This window comes from Girardinichthys multiradiatus, chromosome 21 (genome assembly GCF_021462225.1).
Source record: "Girardinichthys multiradiatus isolate DD_20200921_A chromosome 21, DD_fGirMul_XY1, whole genome shotgun sequence".
Classification (NCBI taxonomy): Eukaryota; Metazoa; Chordata; class Actinopteri; order Cyprinodontiformes; family Goodeidae; genus Girardinichthys; species Girardinichthys multiradiatus.
This window is the reverse complement of record NC_061813.1, coordinates 13033110-13054649: the sequence shown is the minus strand read 5'-3', so window position 1 is coordinate 13054649 and position 21540 is coordinate 13033110. Positions and strand designations below refer to the sequence as shown.

General features: G+C 38.5%; 1 protein-coding gene across 7 annotated transcripts in view; it reads right to left on the bottom strand.

The window, feature by feature from the left end:
* Nucleotides 1-21540, bottom strand: part of LOC124858478 (leukocyte elastase inhibitor A-like) — a 28265-nt gene that overhangs the window by 2982 nt on the left and 3743 nt on the right. For 2 of the 7 annotated variants that reach the window (XM_047350547.1, XM_047350549.1), the window contains exons 2-8: nucleotides 14244-14491; nucleotides 13918-14001; nucleotides 12647-12711; nucleotides 11266-11447; nucleotides 10971-11111; nucleotides 9746-9863; nucleotides 43-185 (exon numbers count right to left, since the gene is read on the bottom strand). In XM_047350547.1, coding sequence (XP_047206503.1) covers nucleotides 43-185; nucleotides 9746-9863; nucleotides 10971-11111; nucleotides 11266-11442 — 579 coding nt within the window. In that variant the 5' untranslated portion in view covers nucleotides 11443-11447; nucleotides 12647-12711; nucleotides 13918-14001; nucleotides 14244-14491. Of the gene's footprint in view, nucleotides 1-42; nucleotides 186-9745; nucleotides 9864-10970; nucleotides 11112-11265; nucleotides 11448-12646; nucleotides 12712-12776; nucleotides 12843-12894; nucleotides 12916-13917; nucleotides 14002-14243; nucleotides 15194-21540 lie in introns of those variants that run through there. The other 5 variants (XM_047350548.1, XM_047350552.1, XM_047350545.1 and 2 more) reach the window with 5 other exon arrangements.

Here is a 21540-nt window from a genome sequence, read left to right as displayed (position 1 = left end):
TCACTTCTGATTGGTTTGATCTGTTGTCCCGTTTGCTCTTACCTTGCTTAGCTTAAATTGAGCCACATACGTTTCAAATCTTTCGAATGGTTTATCCCAGGTGCCTTTGAAGTAAATGGCATTAACCAGGACCATCCTGGCCATGTGGTCCAGCACTCCCTGAGGCACAATATCCTTGATTTTACCTGGTGACAACATGGAAAACATGGATCAGATGAGAACAGAAACTGCAGAACAATAAAACACTGATCCACCAGATGGCGCTCATGATCTTAATGCTTTCTTCATCATCATTGTTTGGGATGGACAGGGTCATGTGATGAACTGATGGGGGATGTGTGTGTGTGTGTGTGTGTGTGTCTATGTGGTTTAGCCTGACTTTTGACCTGAATACGTACTTACATTACAGGGACCTAGGTGTATTACACGGTCAATGCCAATGTCCTTCTAAGTCAAGCAGTGTATTTGCAATTTTCAGTATCTAAACAATATTTTTCCTCATAAATCTAAAGTATTATAGGAACTATGCCAGTGTTTGCATGATTTGGACCATGTATTTGTAGTTTTCAGTGAATAAACGGCTTGTTTTCTCACTTTCTTTAATTTTCCTTTTATACCATGTAACCTGATTTTTGTGTATTCCAGTGTATAACACAGCGCCGCCTGCTTTCAATGTATGAACTGCGTTTTTATACACATTTTTCCATACACTAAGCACGGTTTTAGCCCGTCGTCATCTGATTGGCTGGATAAAACCTGTGGGAAGGCCTTATTACCAAGCCGGACTTTAGTCCGTGTTGAGGAGCAAGCAGCAGGAGATCAACATTAAGTAAATGTTCAGATTTGTCTGAAAATTGTTTAACTTTTGTAAAAGCACCTGTTGATAAAGGTGTTAATGCAATGAATTAGCCACAATAGGGCTGATGCACCGATGACTTTAAAGAGGTGTACTGTAAACGGTTACATGCATTTATCAGGATGTTAATGCTGTTAGTTTATGTACAGTTACTACTGCACTTTTTTTTTTTTCGTTGTAGTGAGAAGCAGAACTGTGTGTTTAGTTTGTGTTGAGGTGCTGGCAGTGATAAATAAGTCCAATGTGGAGGCGCATTACAGGCATAAACATGTTGAAGCTGAAGGAACAGTGCAGATGCATAGCCATGACATTTGTCAGTGTTCGGCACAAATAAGACCATAGGGACAGAGACTAGATTATGAGGGCATTAATAAAAAGTAAGACGAAGCTTCAAGTAGAGGGTTGTTTGTGAAGCTCCGAACATCACTTGAGGTCTATTCTTTTTTTCTTTTTTTTTTTGGAAGTGTTATTAGTGTTAGTGTTGTAACAAATTATTCAATATATAGATTTATGTGTAATAGATACCTTATTGTTGAAAAGTCTTTTCTGGGAAAGACAACTTCAAGATGTCTTCTGTCTAGTCACATGCATTACTTGGATGTGATTTTAAACCATTCTTCCACAAACCCTGATGGTTCTGGGGGCTTCTTCTATGCAATCTGATCTTCAGTTCCTTCCATAGATTTTTAGTTGAATTGCAGTCAGATGATACTGTGGAGCATTCTAGCAGCTGTATTTACTTTCTCTGAAACCAACTGAGACTTTCTGTTACTCGCTGGATGCGATCAGTCTTGCTGCAGATTGAACCCTGGTTTTATCTGCAGATTTTAGTGAAGAATGTCCTAGTACATTTTTTTATGTATTCTTTCTTCAGTTGTGTGAAGTCTGCCAGAATCATATACTAAAAGACAGCTCCACGCTATGATGCTCTCACTGTCAAACTTAATATCTGTATGGTGTTTTGCTGGAGCAAAATGCAGTGCTGTTTCTCTTCATATTATGTGTGCAGTAGCATTCAAAGAATTCAGTTTAAATCTTATCTGACCAGATATTCTACTAATAAATTCTACTAATAAAATGGACTTGTCCAAATGTCCAACTGAATACATTTAGGCCATCATGGTTGAGTGGATTTTATATTGTTTTCAAGGGAAAATTGTTTCTGCTATTTCAAGATCTTGGTCATTGTCTTTTTACGGTAAAACAATGTTCTTTCCAATCCCAACTTTTGGTTCTAATGGTTTTTCCATGGAACATTAAGAAATTTTAAAGTGCATCTGTAACCAGAGCAATTAATATGTTTTCAAAGTTGATGAAATGAAGAGGACTCTTTTCTTTTACCCATTATGACATGCTTCTTAAGACTTTGGTAATGAGAAACCTTTTTATAGGCAGTCAATTAGAACTAAACCAGCCTGCATTAACTGGTGCTCATAAAAAGAAGAACTGCATTCTAAATATTGATCGATTTCAGCCAGATTTTTGAATTTCTAAGCCTTTTCTTTAGATGTTTATTAGTAAAGACTTGTTTTTATTTCATTGTATGCATATATTATTTAAGTTGTTCCCAACATGTAACTTAAAATTTCTGCTATTAAAAAAATGTTTCCTAAAAAACAAGAACACTGACATGTTTGATATTTCTCACGGAACTTATATTGCCATACAAGTTAATAATTCAACCAATCACATGTCAACATTACCTGCATTCTCACTCCTCAAATGCTACATATGTAAACATCAACAGATAAACTGCTTAATGGCTGTAAGCTCTGCCTTTTTAAATGGAAAATAATGTAAATACAGTTGTAGCTGAAATTGGGAATGCATGAAGAAATAACAGATATTGCTGTGATAAAGTCCAGCAGGGATGTTGTTCAACAACTTCAACTTCCACAGCCTGTGAACTTCCATCTTATAAGGAGACAATTTCTATGATAAACTGCTCAGCAGGGAAAACCATGCCATACCAGAAATCGACTTGCTTGGCTTCCATTCTGGAAAAAACTTTCTGGAACTTCAATGGAAAAACACTTCCAGACGTACAAACTTTTTCAGGTAGGCTTCATCGTTGTTTAAAAAATCATGTCAAAGTGGAATCTGTACAATGTGGTTCTTTAAACCATAGGTCTGATTAAATAAATTTAAGATGCACCAATCAGAGATTTGTGATCGATTTATGATCACCGATATTTGACAAACTTGTCCTGCCAGTACCAGTATCATCCGATCCCCTTTAGAAGCTTTCTTATAAGAAGATTAAAGAACTGCATTTAAAATATACTTCCTATATATACATCTAATAGCAGTGTTTTACAGTCATGGTAAAACAGGATTTTACTAACTGAAAAAGAAAGGAAAAAGTTACAGAGTCTCTCTTCTCTAATGTTACGAATCAAAACAATTAGCATAGCTACCATTAGTAACTGTAAACATCAGTCTCATGTGCATTCTTTAGAAAAAGTAGCCTATGAGATAACACAGATAAGGATCTAATGGCAGCAAACATTTCCAAATCCAGGATGTTGCACTACAAAGGATGAAAGCACAGAAGAATGAAACAAAGCTACTTCCTGTACTCCATTCAGCCTTCCTGTTATCTGCTGAATGTCTCGCTCTCGCAGACTTGATGAACCACGGGCATGTCTCACTGAGTTTTGTAGAATAAAAAAAATTATTTTTTAATTAGCTTCTAAAATATCTCTGCCCTGTGACTTCATTTAACATAGCTGACTAAATCTAGAAAGAGCTAACTTTGAGTATTCACTCAGAGAGTTAAATCATTCACTCAGTGGAAAAACAATCAGATGTTTGAGTTTCCAATCAGTCGTTGAGGGCTGATGCAAAGTTGGTCGATTCCGATCACCAGCTGATTTTTCAGTTCATCTCTAATACTTTTAGTACCTGGTAAGGACCAGAACATTTATACATTAAAAGCCTAGAATTGACAGTGGGTGTGCTTTCCTTTTACAATGACTGTAAATTAATGTAGAGACTATTTTCTCTGCCCTGTGTGTAACAAATACACAGCCTTAAACTGAGGTCTAGTGTGTCATATAAGCTACAAAAGTGTACATTTTCAACATAATTAAAGAGAAAGTAAAACTGACCAAGCTGTACAAGAAAATCTGACAGCCAATATAAATAGAATGCAGTACATGGGAATAAATAATATAAAACTACCTTCTATGCAAACATTTGGAACTTCAAACCAACACTTAACACTATGTGCAAATCAGGAAAGTATAACAACACAGCACAAAGATCCTTAAGGTTTAGTATTCCTCCCTATAGCTCTAAAATAAAACTTTTTTATACAGGTTTCCATTTGACTCTTACTACTATGATTCTTTTGGCCAATCCCAACAAAATGACTCCTTGGCACAGATAGAAAGGTGCACTACTCCTATGTTTCTGTGTGGCGGAAAAAAGTGGATGTTTACTTTTGGCCAGTGCCTTATTATGTTCGTTCTGCAACCTAAAAGCATTGGCCTGCAAATGGGACCGTTAAAAACAGTGAGAAAAGTCTTCTGTGACAATAGAACTCATTATGGTGGAGTGAACTCATTTGGCTCTCTACACAGAGCTGGCCCCCATCCTTGCAATGTGAGAAATTGGACATCGTTGATCACAGACTACTGCCCTGTTCATCACTTTCTAGTATTAAAGAACAAAAATGTATTTTCAGCATCAAAGAAGTTACCATACATTGCATTAACCTCTGCATACAGACTCATATTTGTGTTAGTCGAGCTTAAGTGCACATAGGTTTGATATGGAAAACTTAGACCATGGAATCACGAACAGGATCGAAATCCTGTCAGGCACTGATCACTAATCTACAGAACAAACTAAACGAGGGTTACCATTTTATTTCAACTTAAGGATGAGCATGAAGCTTTCTTTCCCAGCTTTGTTCTATGCTGCCCATGCTGGTTTGGCTTCAGGCTGGGGCCTCGCTCTATTCCCTGAAGTCATTATTGTCTTCAACTAAGGTGCCCCTGCACCCTGTGATTTGTGGGTAATGAGCTGGCTCCCCCCTGCCTGTGTTCAATTATTCTCATTGAGAAAGTGATTTCTCACTCCACAGAGCAAAACGGAGAAGGCAAATGCATAAACTCTAAGCAAGAATCAAGAATGAACATGTTCACAGTCAGCTTTGCTGAGAGGTGTAGTCACCCAGATGATGCAAATGATGTAGACAAAGGTTACAAGGATAAAACAACAGAATAATGACAAACTCTCTAGATTCAGATGGAAAATTACTTCTCTCAAGTTCAGAAATGTTGAATGTTGCCAAGTCGTCATAAATGCTTTGTAAGAGGTTGTCAAATAATTAAGAAAGGGGATGGGTATTCAAGGGCAGCTAACACTTGGATGATGGATGGATGGATGGATGGATGGATGGAAGAATGGATGCATCCTTTAGACAATGTGACTCAAAATAAAGCCTTGAAAAATGTTTTTTTCCATATTGCATTTCATACTTTTCAGTGCTATTTCAGACTATGAGGAACCCCGGGTCAGTGAGGTTCTCACTCGCTTAAAAACTTGTGCTCACAGTGAGCATTTAGCACTGATGACCAACCAGGAATAAAGAGCATTTGTGAGTATTTTTTCATGGATGGATGGATGGACAGACAGACAGACAGACGGACAAATTTCCATCACTGCAGGTGTATAAAGTTTGGTTCTGGAAAAACCTGACTGGCCTGCACAGAGTCCTGACCTCAACCTTGAACACCTTTGGGATGAATTAGAGCCGAGGCTTCAATTCTGCTTTTCTCATCAAACTGTTAACCCAACCCTAAACCTTGTGGAAGATGTCTACAGAATAGTTAAAGTTGCTATGGCTGGCAACTTTGGGTCCATCAACAAAATGGACCTTATAGAATAAGAATAGGATGTCATCAAGTTCATGTACATGTAAAAGTGGACATACAAATACTTTTAGCAATATAGTGTATTTGCACAACTTACAGATATTGATGGTAGAATTGTGACAAAGGACAAGGTTGTTCCCAATTCAAAAATGTCTAACCAGTTTCCTGTTTTAAGTTGTTAAGTGGACAACACATTAGTTGTACAGATTTCAAGAAACTGTAAAAGAAAAGAAAAAAAAAACATTTGTTCTTTAGAAAGGACCGAAGGGTTTATGAAGCTTCGTAGTAGAACCAGATAAAAATAACCGTCATTAGTATCTTTTCAAATAAGCCAATTCCCTTTTCTGAGTAGAACAGCAATTTCTCACATTGTCCTTATCTAGGTATAAATTGCTGTGGTTTTAATGTCCATGTGCTTGTGCCTAAAGTTTTCATGGAGTTCTATCATACCTGGTTTATGCGTACATAATTAGTGTTTCTGCTGCTTGATGGTTAGTACTTATATTTGTTCTTTAATAATGTATTCATTTCTTGCTCAACCACTGGTGAACAGTACCTGTTCCCATCTTAATCTGAACTTTAAAAACACAATACAACACATGCAAAATTTAGAGCTGCTGCAGGCGTTCTGAAGAAACTATGATAATATCTAAAGTCTGTTAAGGCAGATATTTTAGGTTTTTGTTTTTATTTAAAAGTGACTGTCAATTAGATTTATCTCAGTGTTTGTCTCACTTTGGTTCTCTATAAAATAATTAAAATCCATTTCACAGACTGGGTAAAAAGAAAACTCTGTAAACACCAACGGTCCTGCTTGGAAAGTGGATATGCTAATGTGACGGTAGTAGGTCAGACTTTAAAGTGAGACATGCTTACAATAGCTAAATGTTACATAAAAGCAGGGCATGATCAAACATGAAAATAACATGTTTGTGTAACCAGATTTATAGAGCCTGATGTGTGTGAATGCATTAAAGATCATTGAAAGCACATATGTATTATGGAGGCACCTGGTTATTCTGTGGGTTGTCTTGCCATGTGAGTCTTGAGTGACTCAGACCCTCTGGTACGAATGTCCCAGCAACAACTTATAAACCAGTGAGTCTCCACACCAGACAGTTAGACCTGCGGTTGAATTATGGATGAAAGTTGTCTTCTTTCCAGGCACTTTGGTTCACATATTTTTTCTATTTGGGATTTAAATATATTTGAGATAAAGTCAAAAACTACTATTTTTGCATATTTGTCACATTTAATGCTACAGATAATCAAAAATGTTTTATAATTGACAAAGATAAACTGAGTAAATACACAATGCTATTTAAAGTGATGATATTTTGTTTTTATTAAGGGGAACAAAACTATCTCAATCAATAACCCGATGTGAAACAATAATTGGCTCCTGAATGTAATAAATGGTGGGTGGCCACAACTTTCATCAAGCGCCTGGTACATCAGGCATAACTATTGTGTTTGGCCCACTCTTCTTTACAAAATTAATTCAACCATACTGGAGGGTTGTTGAGCATCCTATTTAGGAAGGTTGAACAAATTGTTTAAGGTTATGCCAGAGAATCACAATGAGATCTTAGCCACTTAAAGATCTTTCTTTGGAAAATCCTGAGGCATATTGATGGCTGCGGGCAGGAAGGATCTCCTGTAGCGGTCTGTCTTACAGCAGATTTGAAGAAGTCATAATCACAGTCAATTTATCATTAAACAAGTGGGGTAATTTATTTTTCCCAAAGTGCTGCGCTGGTTTGGACCTTAATAAATGTATAAAGTGTGTTTTGTATCTACTGAGGTCATCTTTGATATTAAAATCCGTTTGATGATCTGAAACGTTTAGGTTAGAGATGATGCAAAAAAAGATGAAATCAGTAAGGTAAAAATACTTTTCCACAGCCCTGTACTTTCAAGTCACTAATTGTGTGGAAAAATCAGATCAGAAGTCATACAGGAATCATCTGCCAACTAAAAGATAATTGTTGCTTTGACTTGATTTGCATGCAGGGTTTTACAGTTGAAAGAGCTTGTCAATGAAAACATTGGCTTCCTGAAAAAATTCACAACCTCCTCTATCTAATCCTGCAAACATCCAGGACCTATCTGACCTCATGTCACCTTGAAGGAAAAATAGGAAAGCAAGTCCAGAAATACTAGAAGCTCCTCTCTGACATCGAAGCCAGAACACCATGGCAAAAGTGACTGCACTTGTCTTGCATGCAATAAACCCCTGCTCCTCAACAAACTTTGTCCAAGTCTGAATGGGACATAAAGGTAGAGATGCATTCAGGCAACAGTGTAGAGAGACTGTAACAGCTAAACAGAGACAAACATAAGGAAAGTCTTGCAGGCGTGCAGGGAGGTTAATCCCAACTTATGTCCCTGTGCTCAGCTGCTCTGACACTGCCTGGGGCTTGCCTCAGGGCCTCCACACACAGTGGGCTTTGGCAAAAATCAAGTGTAGGGAATAAACTGAGTTCACTTACAAACAACAGCAATTACACATAAATACTTATATCCCCACCTCGTTGCTGAAAAGTTTTTCAAACATTTTATTTGGAATTTTTTCACCTTAACATCAGTTAAGATATTTTAAATAAAGCAACATAAACAATTTAAAGTTGGCTTATTTTGGTTCTTTTAACAGGTAAGTTTGCTGTATTAGTGGTGACATTCAAGATTAATTAAAACTGATATCTAGAAGGCAATTTATGGCATGGTGTTTAATATTTTACTATATTTTTACTACTATTAGTATTTCCGATTTTTAGCGACGAGTAAAAACAAAGTGAAAAACAATCTTTTACCAACTGATAAAAGAAATTCCAGCTCTTCTGCAAGGCTTAACCTTACAAAGAAGGTAAAGAAACTGATAAAATTATTGACAATATTTACAAGACATTTACAATATTTACAAGAATCCTTTAAATCTATCTGGTAGGGAGATGATATGAAAATATAAAAGGGAATAACTGTCACCACAATTTTCCTCACTTTATTACTCCACCTTCAGGCTGAGCAGACTTACCTTTTTTAGCATCTTGGCTCAGTGTTTAACCTAGGCTGCTTATCACTTTGGGTTCACCTTAAACCGTCAGACAAGATGCCTCATTAAACAACAAAGTGAGGGATGCACTCCCGACCGTTGGAGGCTTGATCAAAGATCTGTAATCATCTCTTTGATCAAGCCACTCCGACATGTTTTGACACTCTTATGTAACTTTAATTTGTGCTCTCACTGGATGTGTTTTATTTCATACCATTTTTTTATGATAATTACCACCTGACACATAATGTTGAGAAGCAATAATGTTTTGCATTGTGTCATATAACAAACAAACTTAGTTGTATTGGGATTTTATGTGATAGACCACCATAAAATAGTTAAAAGAAGGACACTATTCCAAACCAAATCTGAAAAGTGAAGCATCATTTGTAATCACCCCCCTTTGCTCTAATACCTCTAAATAGCATACATTGTAATATTTGGTGTTGCAAGGCACTGTATCACCAAGAAAATGTAGCCACATTACATTGAGACGTTACTTGAAAACTTGCAAATGTGAAATTTGAAACTTAAAATTAAAACTATAAATATAACTTAAACATATTCCCAGTGATTTCTGTCTATTAGCTGTTGACTGGTTTAAATCCCACCGATGGACAGCTGTTGTCAATCCAGACTCTGGTGCAGCTCTTGATAATGGCCTCCAGTTCCTCACCAGGGCCGCAAAATAACACAGTAGAGAGCCACTAAACCAGATCAAAATGTGGGTGTGTGAGGAAGTGTGTGTGTGTATGTTGAGCAGGAAGGCCCATTAACATTCATCAGTGGGATAATAGACCAGCATTAACATCAGCTGTTTATATGAAAAATAACTTATAAGGCTTGTGTATATGGGCTGATAATGCTCTGCTCCACGCCACATTTGGCAGTGTGTGTGTGTGTGTGTGTGTGTGTGTGTGTGTGTGTGTGTGTGTGTGTGTGTGTGTGATCCACCTTGAGTCTGCTCCTCCACCCAGCTGTTGATCTTGACCCTGGCTTCCTCACAGCTGGTTCTGAAGTCCACAGACTCCAGCTCTGAGTTGTAATGAGTCCTGGTTTGAGTTAGATAGTCCTGAAACAACAAGCAACAAAGTCATGTCTTAAAAATATTTTACTGATTTTCAACAGTTACAAAATCTGTTCAAAACTTTTTTTGGTATTTTTCATACACAAAACAATGAACAACATACACACTCACAGGCTACTTGATTAGGACAACCGTGCTACTATGGGTTTGGAACCTCTTTTGCTTTGAGAAGTGTTTCAGTTGTTTGTTCCAAACATTCAGCAAATTACCCTCCTGTCTCCTGTTCCACCACATTCAAAAGATGCTCTAATGAAAGTACAGTGAACTCATTGTTATGTTCAGGAATCCAATTGAGATTATTTCAACTTTTTGGTTGATAGGTATGGTTAGGAGTATGTTGGGACCCCAACTATGGGTTGAAAACATGGATAGAACATAGACTGAACTGTACACAGATGCCGGTATGAACCTCTCTGCACCTTTAAAAGTCACATTAGCCTACTTCTAGTAGCCCAGAAAGAGAAGGAGTCATGGCTTTGTGGCAGAGAGATATGGTCAGAAGAGAGACTCGGGTAGGCTGTGGCAATTACACAATACTCTGAAAGTACTAAGGAGATCATGTGCCCAGAAAGTATCTCCCACACCATCAAACCACCACCACCAGACTGAACTGCTGACACAATGCAGGAAGGATCAATGTTTTTATGTTGTTTAATAACAAATTCACACCCTACTATATGAAAGTTGCAGTTAAAATCAAAACTCATTGGACTAAGCAATGTTTCTTCTGTTCTTGTCTAATTTTGGTAACCCTGTATGAGTTGTAGAGACCCAATGGAGATTTTGTTTGTTTGTTTTGTTCCAGACATTGCTCTGTGATCCAGAGGGATGGTTGATTCTTGGATATCCCAGCAGATTAGTAGTTTCTGAAATACACAAACCAGCCTGGCCACTAGGAACAACCATGCCTTGTTCAAAGTCAATTAAATCACCTTTCTTTTCTATTCTGATGCTCATTTTGAAAATGCGTGAGAAAACATCAGAGTTGATTCCATGTGATTAGCTGATTTGTTTTCTGTGTTAACAAGAAATGGAAGAGCTGTACCTAATAAAGCAGCTGGTGAGTGAAAATGCATATCATTACTGTCTCACCTGAATAAAGTGGTAGGACTGCTCTCCGTACAGTCTGTTGGCAACATTGAGAACAAATGGAGCTCCTGGCTTGTTGATCTTACTCAGCAGTTTGGCAAACAGAGTGTGGACATCATCCTGACAATCTGGAATTTTCAAGCACTGTGGACAAAGATTGGGGCTGTAACAAAATGATATGCTGAAGAAAATAAAGCTTATTGGAAAATAATTCAAAGCTATCAGGTAGAAGCTCACACGGGACTGAAAATACACAAAGAGATAAAAAAGAAAACCAGATTTCAAAGTAGAAAATTACCTCTGACATCTGTTTGGCTGTGCTGCCTCTGGCCCCCAGCATCACCATAGCCAGAGCTGTTGAGATGCTGAAAGGAGAGAAGAAGATATTTGCAGAGTTGTTGTCCTCATTCAGCTTACTGAGCAGAGCCAGAGAGAAGGTGGTCATGGCCTTGGATAGAGGGCTGGAGGATGCCATTGTGCCTGATACAAGCAGAGGATAAAACATTTTGAAACTGCATGACTTTCGTAAGACCAATCACAGTACCACAATTTTCATTGCTTGATTCCCTATGAATGTCATATTCCTAGACTCAGTGGTCAGTCTTTAATGACATACCAGTCATCCTCAGTTACTAACACAGTGTTATAAGAAACATTAAACTTGGTTTTGTACAAGTGTGACAAAGTCCCAAAGATGTTATAGCAACTGTTGAGTTATTACACACCATAATTCTAATATTCTTTAGAGAATGATATCTTTCCATGATTTACACACTGAAAGAGTTTTCTGTGGCAGGGAGATTACTCTGCAGTGTCATACTCAAGTTCACACTCAAGTTGAAACGTTCCCTTAAAGGGAAAGTACTTTCTTTCTGTGCGTGAAAGGTCTGTTGTGATTGGTCCTCTTGGGTACAATATAGGGAAACAGGTTTTTAAGCAAGTTCTAAAGTTTTTTCTTGGAACTGGCAAATCTAAACTCGTTTAACTTTGTGTGCTTGTAGTGTTATAAGATCATATTTCATTTTTTAATATACTTAGGAAACCTTTTATCTAAAAGCAGAGTCAGATATATGAACAGATGTGAATTAAGAGGATACACCTCAGGGTTCAACCTAAACCTGCTGCAACAAGAATTTCTAGGTCTGTCCAGATGAGTAACCGGGACTCTTGATTTTTTTATTTCTATCTGTATAGAAGAATAACCAGCATATAACTTTCATTTTGAACACTTAGACTTTGTAAAGTGGTGAGTTAATTTAAAGTTATAGTTGAAGTTTTCAACCGTAATTTAATGTAGAGGGGAAAAAAAAAAAAAAAAAAAGAACCCTTTAGAGAGATTACTCTTGCCATGTAGTTGTGGCAGCAACGTGGGAGGTTGTATTTGACCAATAACGCCAGCTGGGGAGAAACATGTGAATCGAACGATCTCGTAGTGGTTCGGGTTGTGTTAGACAACCAGCTGATCGCCCATTCAACCCTGCAGTCCAGGACGAAGACTGTGTTCAAAGCGGAGAAACAGTTTAATGAGTCCAGGCAAGCCACGCAAAGGCAGAAGCAAAATAGAGACAAAGAAAGCCCCCCTGGTATGGTCATTTCAAAAGCGAACCAGGTCCAAATTTCCTGTGTAAACAGAACTAGTTTCCGCAGCAATCAGTAAATGCAGAGCAGACACTACGTACCGTCCGACGAGTCTTCACACAACCACGGGAAGCGCTGAGCTTAGCCTGCTAGCATCTGTGTTTCCCTGTAACAAAACACTAACTTAATAACAGGGAGGAAAGGAGAAACACGAGTAGGAAAATCACATACCGACTCCTATCCAGGTGGAGAAGCAGCATGAGACACACATAGGGAATCATCTATAAGAATTTAACTATAAGTAAATGTTAAGGATAGAACTGCTGAATGAGTAGCAAGTAATACTTACAGCTGCAGAATGAGTTTGTTTTTCTCTATACAAACATGTTACAATCAAAATAGGCAACGTAAAGTATACATTATATGTTCAAAACGTAAAAATCTACAAATGACAAAAAGCAAAAAGAGTATAATACTCAGCAGGGCGTATGTAAAATAAAACATAATGTTCAGACTAATAAATTGAAATACAAATGTTTTCACAACGGAGGTCAACTTTAATGCACTTTTAGACTTCACAAAAAATAAGGAATACTAAGATAAATTTAGCTCCTAGTGGGCAGAGTTCGTAGAGGCAACTTTTATGTATGTAATGTCTAGCTAATAAAATGTTTATACCATAGACATTGCATTTATCATTAATGAAAAGCAGCAAATGTAACATCTTGGATAGTTATTTTTCGTCAAATGAGCCCAAATAAGCTGAAGTAGATCAGAGTGCCACAAAGATTGTACAATGTCAAAAGTCAAAAACAGCCAAATCCTCACTTATCTTCTTACAGAAATTTATTAGCTGGATATATTCTGTTCAAATGTTAAAATGTATTTATTTTATTTTTCAGGAGAGGGGGAAGGTTAAATATTTAGATCTAATCTTCCTAATTTGTTTATTGTTGAAGTATTTGAGGATATATTCCCTTTCAAGCACACTAGTGGCACAGTAATTGGATAAGCAACTTCTTATAAACTTGTTGCATTTGACATCACAAAGATCAAAAACTTCAATACAAAGTGAATGAAGTTAAGGGGGCGTGTGCTCTGTCAGTACAAAGCTCAGTGTCTTAACAATGTTGGCTGTCATTGGCTAGTTTGCACTAAGCAAACTAAATGGTGATTGGCCGTCATGCAGCTGATGATTCAAATAAAACAAAAAGAATGATTTCCTTCACCACATAGTTTTTGTCAGACCTCATGTTTCTCTTCTTATTAGTGCTATGGCTAAGTGGTGACACCTCCTGTTGGCTGGTGCAGTTTTTTATGACTGGAAAGAAATCTGCATGTCTTCTCTGTAGCGTGTTTGCTGGACTCTCACCTTCGTCATACACACGTGGACAAATTTGTTGGTACCCCACGTTATTGAAAGAAAAGCCCACAATGGTCACAGAATAGCTTGAATCTGTCAAAGATAATAATGAATAAAAATTCTATGAAAATGAACAAATGAAAGTCAGACATTGCTTTTCAAAAATGCTTCAACATAATTATTTAAAAAAAATAAACTCATGAAACAGGCCTGGACATAATGATGGTACCCTTAATACTTAATAAAATGACTTAACTTAATATTCTGTTGCACAACCTTTTGAGGCAATCACTGCAATCAAACTATTCCTATAAGTGTCAATGAGACTTCTGCACCTCTCAGCAGGTATTTTGGTGAAGTTGATCCAGGAGGAAGGTGAGCTTGGCATGGTGTGACGGGTCTTTGCAGGGTGGCTTGGAAGGTGAACACGGTGGAGGGTGAGCAGGGTTCGATCATAGGGGAGTCCGAGGAGGGAGGAGTCAGACCGCTGCCAGTCGAAAACTTCAACCCAAAGGAGATAATGTGAATTCATGCAGGTAAGTTCAGGAAACGAGCTGGAACGGGATCCAGAACACAGGGCAACCTGATGGAGAACACACAAGAGGTGAGATGGTCCTTCTGAACGAGGATCCAGGAACATCAGAGGTCTAGAGCTTTACCACAGTTGGTTAACACTCAAGCATCGAAGTGCTGGCAGCAGACTCCTCTTAACCCTCTTCTAGTGAGGCTTGATGAGCAACACCTGTCGCAGCACCCAGCCACCATGTTCAGACGCCACCTCGGGGAGGAATAAGGAAGCAGCAGGCAAAAGAGGAGACAGTCTCCCAGACCCCAACAAACGGAAGATTATTCTCGAGACAATTAAAGCGACAGGATAACCTGAATAAAATATCAATGATTAAAAAGGATAACCCAGTGGTAACATCTTCAAAAGAAATTAACTTGATCTTTAAGTCATTCTACCAAGATTTGTCAACCTCCACTGGCATTCTTGAAGAGGAGGAAGCGGAAAATTGTTTTATCTGGTCTGCAATAACCAACTCTCACTAATAAATAAAAAGCAAAGTTGGAAACCCCTATGATGGAAAACGAGATAAAGGCTGCTTTCTCATCTATGAAAAATCCAAAGTCACCAGGCTTGGATGGCTTTCCAATATATTATAAGAGATATATCGATATTTTGATGTTTATTTAGAGGCACTAAATAAAGGCAAATAGAAGCAAAGGAAGCTTAGGTCCTTTGGTGTTTGCAGCAAGATGCTGCATATCTTCTATAAGTCTGTTGTGGAAAGTGTGATCTCTTCTGCCATCATCTGCTGGGGAAGCAGCATCAGAGCCAGGGACTTAAAAAAGCTCAACATGCTGATAAAAAAGGCTGGCTGTGTTCTGGGGACTCCTCTGGAACCTCTGGAGATCATTGTGGAAAGACAGATTCTTCATAAAATGAAGAACATTATGGAGAACCCTGAGCATCCTCTTCATGAGACTGTCCTACAACAACAGAGTGTCTTCAGTCAGAGGCTTCTTCAGATCTGCTGTAAGACGGAGCGCTACAGGAGATCCTTCCTGCCCACAACCATCAGCATCTACAACGGCTCTTTGAGGAAACCCTCATAATGAGCTACAACAACATTTAATTTCCCTTTGGGATTAATAAAGTATTTTTGAATTGAATTGAACTAGATACAGGCTCTTAACCTGGTACATTCACTGATCTCTCTTATTCCTAAGTTTTGGCCTCCCGTCTGGATAAAGCATTGCCAGGTATCAATTGTGATCAAGTTAGTTTAATTAAAAATACGTATTCAGGACAACCATGAGAAGACTGGTTCACATCAGGCATAAAGGTGAACCTAGTTTAGCCCCGGTCACAGCCTTCTCACTTGATGCAGAGAAGGTGGAATGGGGCTTTCTCATGATGACCCTGTCAAGGTTTGGGTTTGGGTCTGTATTCTGTAATTGGGTGAAGACACTATATGCCAACCCAAGGGCTGCAGTCCTGACCAATGGGTTAGTGTTTGACTTGCATTCTCTACCAGCACTACTTACATGTGTGAGCCGTATTCCAAGTTGTCAGGCTATAAGATAAATTAGAACAAATCAGAAGGCATACCACTTTCAGCATCATGCCACTGTAGACATATCGCAACATTTAATTTCAAGTGGTTGCCCTTGGGCATGAAGTATCTGGGAATAATAATGAAACCAAATCTTGAAGAAATTATGCTTTCAAACATGGATCCTCTCCTTAGGAAAATAAAAAACAATTTGGATAGGTGGAGAAAATTGAAACTTACTTTATAGGGTTTAAATTAATGTGATTGAAATGGTGGTGGCCCCACAGTTTAATTATGTTTCCATGATGTTGCCTATTAAAATATATCCAAATGTATTTAGCCAATTTGAAAAGTATATTTAAAAAACTTCCTGTGGAACAAAAAAAAAAAAAACAAAGTTAAAATGAAAACATGCGTACCTTTAGGGACGCTGGTGGAATGGCTCTTCCAAAACTAAAAGGTTTCCTAAAGACATATACAGGAAAAGTTACCTTTATACAAAGGGAATCTGTATGTCCTTTGCTGAAATCATCCAGAAATATTTCTTAAAAATGAGGGCAAATATTTGGAAGTACTTACAAATAAGGGAATGTATTACTAATGGCAAATTTAGGGAAGACTCAAACACAGTAAGAGGTTTTTTAGAGGCGTCTGTGGTAAAGCATGGAGCCGTGTTTTTTTTGTTTTTTTTAACAAAATGTTTAATAGCTGTAAAACAGATACAAGTTAAATTTGAGAATCATATGGCAGAATGATCTAGGTAAGTAAAGAGGATTGGTGTAAGATATTGTCACATTCCAATAAGTATTTAAGGGAGGCCAGGGGAACATTTACTCAATACAAGTTAATACATACGTGGTATTTTACCCCATCAAAACTCCACAAGATGGGAGTTATGCCAAATAATCTATGTTGGAAATGCTGCTTAGAGCCAGGGACATTTTTACATGCTATATGGGAATGTGGGAGGGTTTACCCCTTTTGGCAGAAAGTTTTAGACAGTATGGGGACGTGGATTGGTATGGTTATAAAGGTAGGGGTAATAACACCTGCGCTAGCAATGCTCAGTGTGAGGAAAGATCTATCCCCTCCAGAGTTTTTCAGCTGGAAAGAGAACATGCTAAAATTGTGTCATATAAAATATTATTGGCCAAGATTAATGATAATTTGGAGAATTTTGACAAGGTTTGGGGACGGGTTTGTTGAATGAGATTTATAATTAGAAATTCTGAGCTGAGGTATTAAGTGATAGACAAATTATGATTTGATCTTTTTGTTGTTTCTTCCTCTGTTTTATTTTGGATATGTAAGTGTATATACATCTGTCATTTGTTTGTTTATTTTATTTTAATTATTTATCTGATATTCTGTTATGGATAGTAGACCCAAACACTGACCTACCTGGCCTGACACACAACCTAAACATTTTACTCCCATCTTGGTGGACTTGGCAACATGACAGCATCTTGGATGATGGAGGACCTACGCCATGATTTTGATTTTGAATGTTGGATTGTAAAACTAAACTAAAATAAAGTAGTAGCGGTCAACAAAAATTAAGGCTATTCAACAACCTCTCTCCTGCCCCACCCAGGTGAATGTGCACCTTTCAAAGCTCATACACACCTGCACGCACACACCCATACCACAATCCATGCTCTCCACAGGAGGGCAGCAGACACACACACGCACAAGCTCTGCTCACCATCACCAATTAACATGTCTTCTACACACCAGCCCTATTTAATGACTCCTACAATAAGAAATCAAACATGAACAATAGAAAACATAATTACCACTTAAACAATCAGCAGTGCAAATAGCACAAGACTAATAGTCTCTGAAAATTCAGCTTACTTATCTTCTTTCATGTGGTCACTGTTTTTACTTGTGAGTCCATAGTCAAAAAAAGAGGATCCAAAAAATATCCAGTCACAAAAAAAAGAAGAAGCAAATCAAAATACAGATCCACAACTGAAGACCTGCAATGTCCTTATGCAGTCTCAGCCTCAATTAATAGACAGACCTTGGAAATAAGCTGGTCCAGGCAGCTACTCTTTGTTTTAATCCGGACCTGGTGAACAAATCCCCCTTTGTCGGGAAATGTCTCCAGTACTCGTCTCATGATCCGAGAGGTCCGAGGTGCAGAACTGTCCGGGACAATCACAACATCCTCAGGAACAAGATTCCTCCTCACCCCTGCCCAGCCAAGGCATTCCTGCATCAGAGGTAAGTATTCCTTGGTCCACTGTTACCAAAAAAGATCTGACATGTTTTGAGCTTGTCTCCATCTTAGCTGCATAAACGTCAGCAGACTTGAACTCTCCTGGTGGTAATCCAGGTAAGTTCTTAAACAACAAGTGGTTTGGTGTTGGAGCCTCCAGGTCATTTGGATCTGTGGATGCCTTTGTAATGGGCCGGCTGTTAATGATGGCTTCACAAAGCACTGTATGAAGGCCTTCCTCATCAAAGTGTTGTATTTTGAGCATTGAATTGAGCAACTTTCTCACAGATCGAATGAGTCTTTCCCACACTCCTCCACGATAGGATCTTGGTGGCCAGTTAAAGGTCCACTTGATGCCCTTCTGCAACATTGTTATTGAGCTGTTTCTCTCTTTATACTCCAATGACGTTCATGCCATTATCACAGCACAATTCCTGGACCTGTCCTCTTCTGACTATGAACCGCCTGAGAGTATTAATAAAGGAATCTGTGTCCAGGGATGGTGCCACTTCAATGTGGACAGGCCTTAAAGCGAGGCAGGTAAACAGAACGCCATATCTTTTAACGATACACCTTATGCTTTTCACCTCAAATGGGCCAAAATAATCCATTCCAACACAGGTGAATGGAAGCTGGTCTGGGAGGATTATTTCCTCAGGTAGGTCTTCCATCTGTTGGCAAACAGGGAAAAATTTTGTCTTCTGCAGGTTGAACGTTTTGATAAAGCCCTTTTATTGCAGTGCTCGCCATAGTGATCCAATACTTCTTGCCGAGTTTGGACAACATATAATTTCTGCCACCATGCTACTTCCTGATGAATGTGGTGGAACAGAATGGTTGATATGTGGAGCTCCTTGCCCAGTATAACAGGATGCTTAGACTCTGCTTGCATAGATGATCTGCTGAGCCTGCCACCAACATGCCATTTTCCAGTGTTGGACACAATGTATACAGGCGACTGATTTTCTTTATATTCTCTCCTTTCTCCAGACTCATAGATTCCTCTGGTGAACTTTTCTTCTGGAAGAATTGTATTATAATAAGGTCAGCCTCATTAACATATGTCACAGTGAGGTGGGTTGGCTCATACATTGCTTTAAATTTGTTCATTTCCTCTTCCAAATGTGTCTAAACTTAAGCTGCTCTGAGCATAGCTTGTCTGCAGTTCTTTCCTTTTCTTACAGCAGGACAACAGATTTGTTTTATATCAGCATCCATGCTACAGACTTTCTCAAATGAGTCCAGGAGGAAAAGTAATGAATAAGATAAGTAGCTGGATCTTCGTCTATCCTTACAGCATTTACAACGATGGCGTTTTTTTACCTCGGGGTCATTGGGTGAGAGATGCTAATCTACCTCTGGATTCACTGGCTACTCGCTCTCAAGTTGGCAGAGAAAGTGAGTTTCGCATATCCATGCTGGGTCTTTGAGAAACTTCTCCACTTTGACTCCTCGGAAAGCAGCATAGTGAACAGCTCGCCACATTTTGACCTGGGTGTCTTGAATCATTGACTTTGCTTGTTGGTAAACTTGTTTGCTTGTGTGCTTACCTGCTTGTTGGACAGCTTGAATATTTTGTGTGCTTACCTACTTGATGGTTAGCTGGCTTGCTTTATTGGAATCCTTTTCCAACTTGAGTCAGAGGAGTTTGTTTAAAGCTTGTTTAGCTTTATCTTGAATTGTTTTGTTTGTTTATTGTTAGCTAGAACTCTTTGCTTTAAGAAACTGAAAATAGTGCTTGTCCCTCCTTTTGTGGGATTATTTTCAGTTGCATTACTGATTGTTTTAAATTTTGTTAAATTCATGGTTATTGTGTATTTTGGGTTTTACCCCTTTTATTTTCAAATGGCTTGTACTTCCTAAGTACCCTCCTTTTGTTTATATTTTGTTAAAACGAAGAGAAACTGAATTGAAAAGCAATAAAATACTCTTTCACAAAACCAATAACACCTGGTTCAAATGTTTACTTCCCCCTACCCCTAGACCGAGTGGGGTCGTAACATTTAATGGGGGCTCGTCCGGGATATCTTTAAATGAATCCTGTGACTGAAAGTGTAAACTTTGTCAGTTCAGAAAGTGATAAGGTCTTGGTAGGCCCCTGTTGCCACTTGTGCAAAATTTTAATATAGCACAGTTCGACTTAAAACAGTTTTTGGAAGGTCCCTCTTTTGAATTACTGAGTCATGTTGAAAGGATAATTTGGCACAAATTGCAGCACATTTCTGCATTTCTTATCCTAAACAGTTCCTTAAAAAGGAACTAAGAAATCCTGTAGTGGAGAAATTGGTAGAACAAGGAGTTCTTGTATTTACTGAGCTATCTGTGAGTTCTGTGGCTCAACCTGCTTTGACTTGTGCTGCTGTAGCTCAGTCCGTGGCCCTTTATTCTGATGAAGGTGGTAAGAAGGTTTTAGGAAAACCTCAAGCAGTCTCTCCAGATGTGGATGCTGAGGTGGGTGTGGGGATTAAGACTCCTTACACACTCTCTCGGTTTAATCCCCTCTCTGACACCAGTAGTTCGGCTGGGTCAAAAGCTGATGCTCGGATTAAAGTCCGACTTGCTAGACTGCACCATGAGGCCCAAGAAAAGGCACAACAAAGGAAGTTCCAACTAGAAATAAAACGGTTGGAAATTGAAGTAGAAACAGCTATAGTGCCTGAATTCCGAGAAGCGGAAGTAGATAGTTACTTCGCAGCTTTTGAAAAGATAGCACAAGCTTTGCAGTGGCCTCCTGATGCCTGGTCACTTCTGTTGCAATGCAAACTGTATGGAAAAGCTCAAGAGGTTGTTGCAGCTCTCCCTCTTGCTGACAACCTAGATTTTGAAAAGGTAAAGGCTGCCATCTTAAAAGCCTATGAACTGTCCCCGAGGCTTACAGACAAAAATTTAGGTCTTTTAAGAAAAATCCCAGTCAAACCTATGTTGAGTTCGCTAGGGAAAAGGGAACTCTTTTTGACAGATGGTGTTCTTCCTGTAAAGTCTCAAACTTTCTCAGCTTAAAAGAGCTAATTTTGTTAGAGGAGTTTAAGACCTGTTTACCTGAATGCATTGCCATGCATTTAAATGAACAGAAAGTACAGTCTTTGTCTACTGCTGCTGTCCTTGCTGATGAGTATGTGCTTACCCACAAAACAGTTTGTCAGTCCAACCCGAACAAAACTTCTGTTGTTAAGACATGTGACAAAGTCAAGCCCATGCAATTGAAGGAAGACAGATTGTTTTTATTGTCATAAAACTGGGCATATCATTGCTAACTGTTTAGCCTTAAAACGAAAAACACAAACCTCTGTTCAGTCCCAACCGAAAGGTGTAGGACTCATTAAGAGAAAACCGAACATTGTAAGAGCTGAA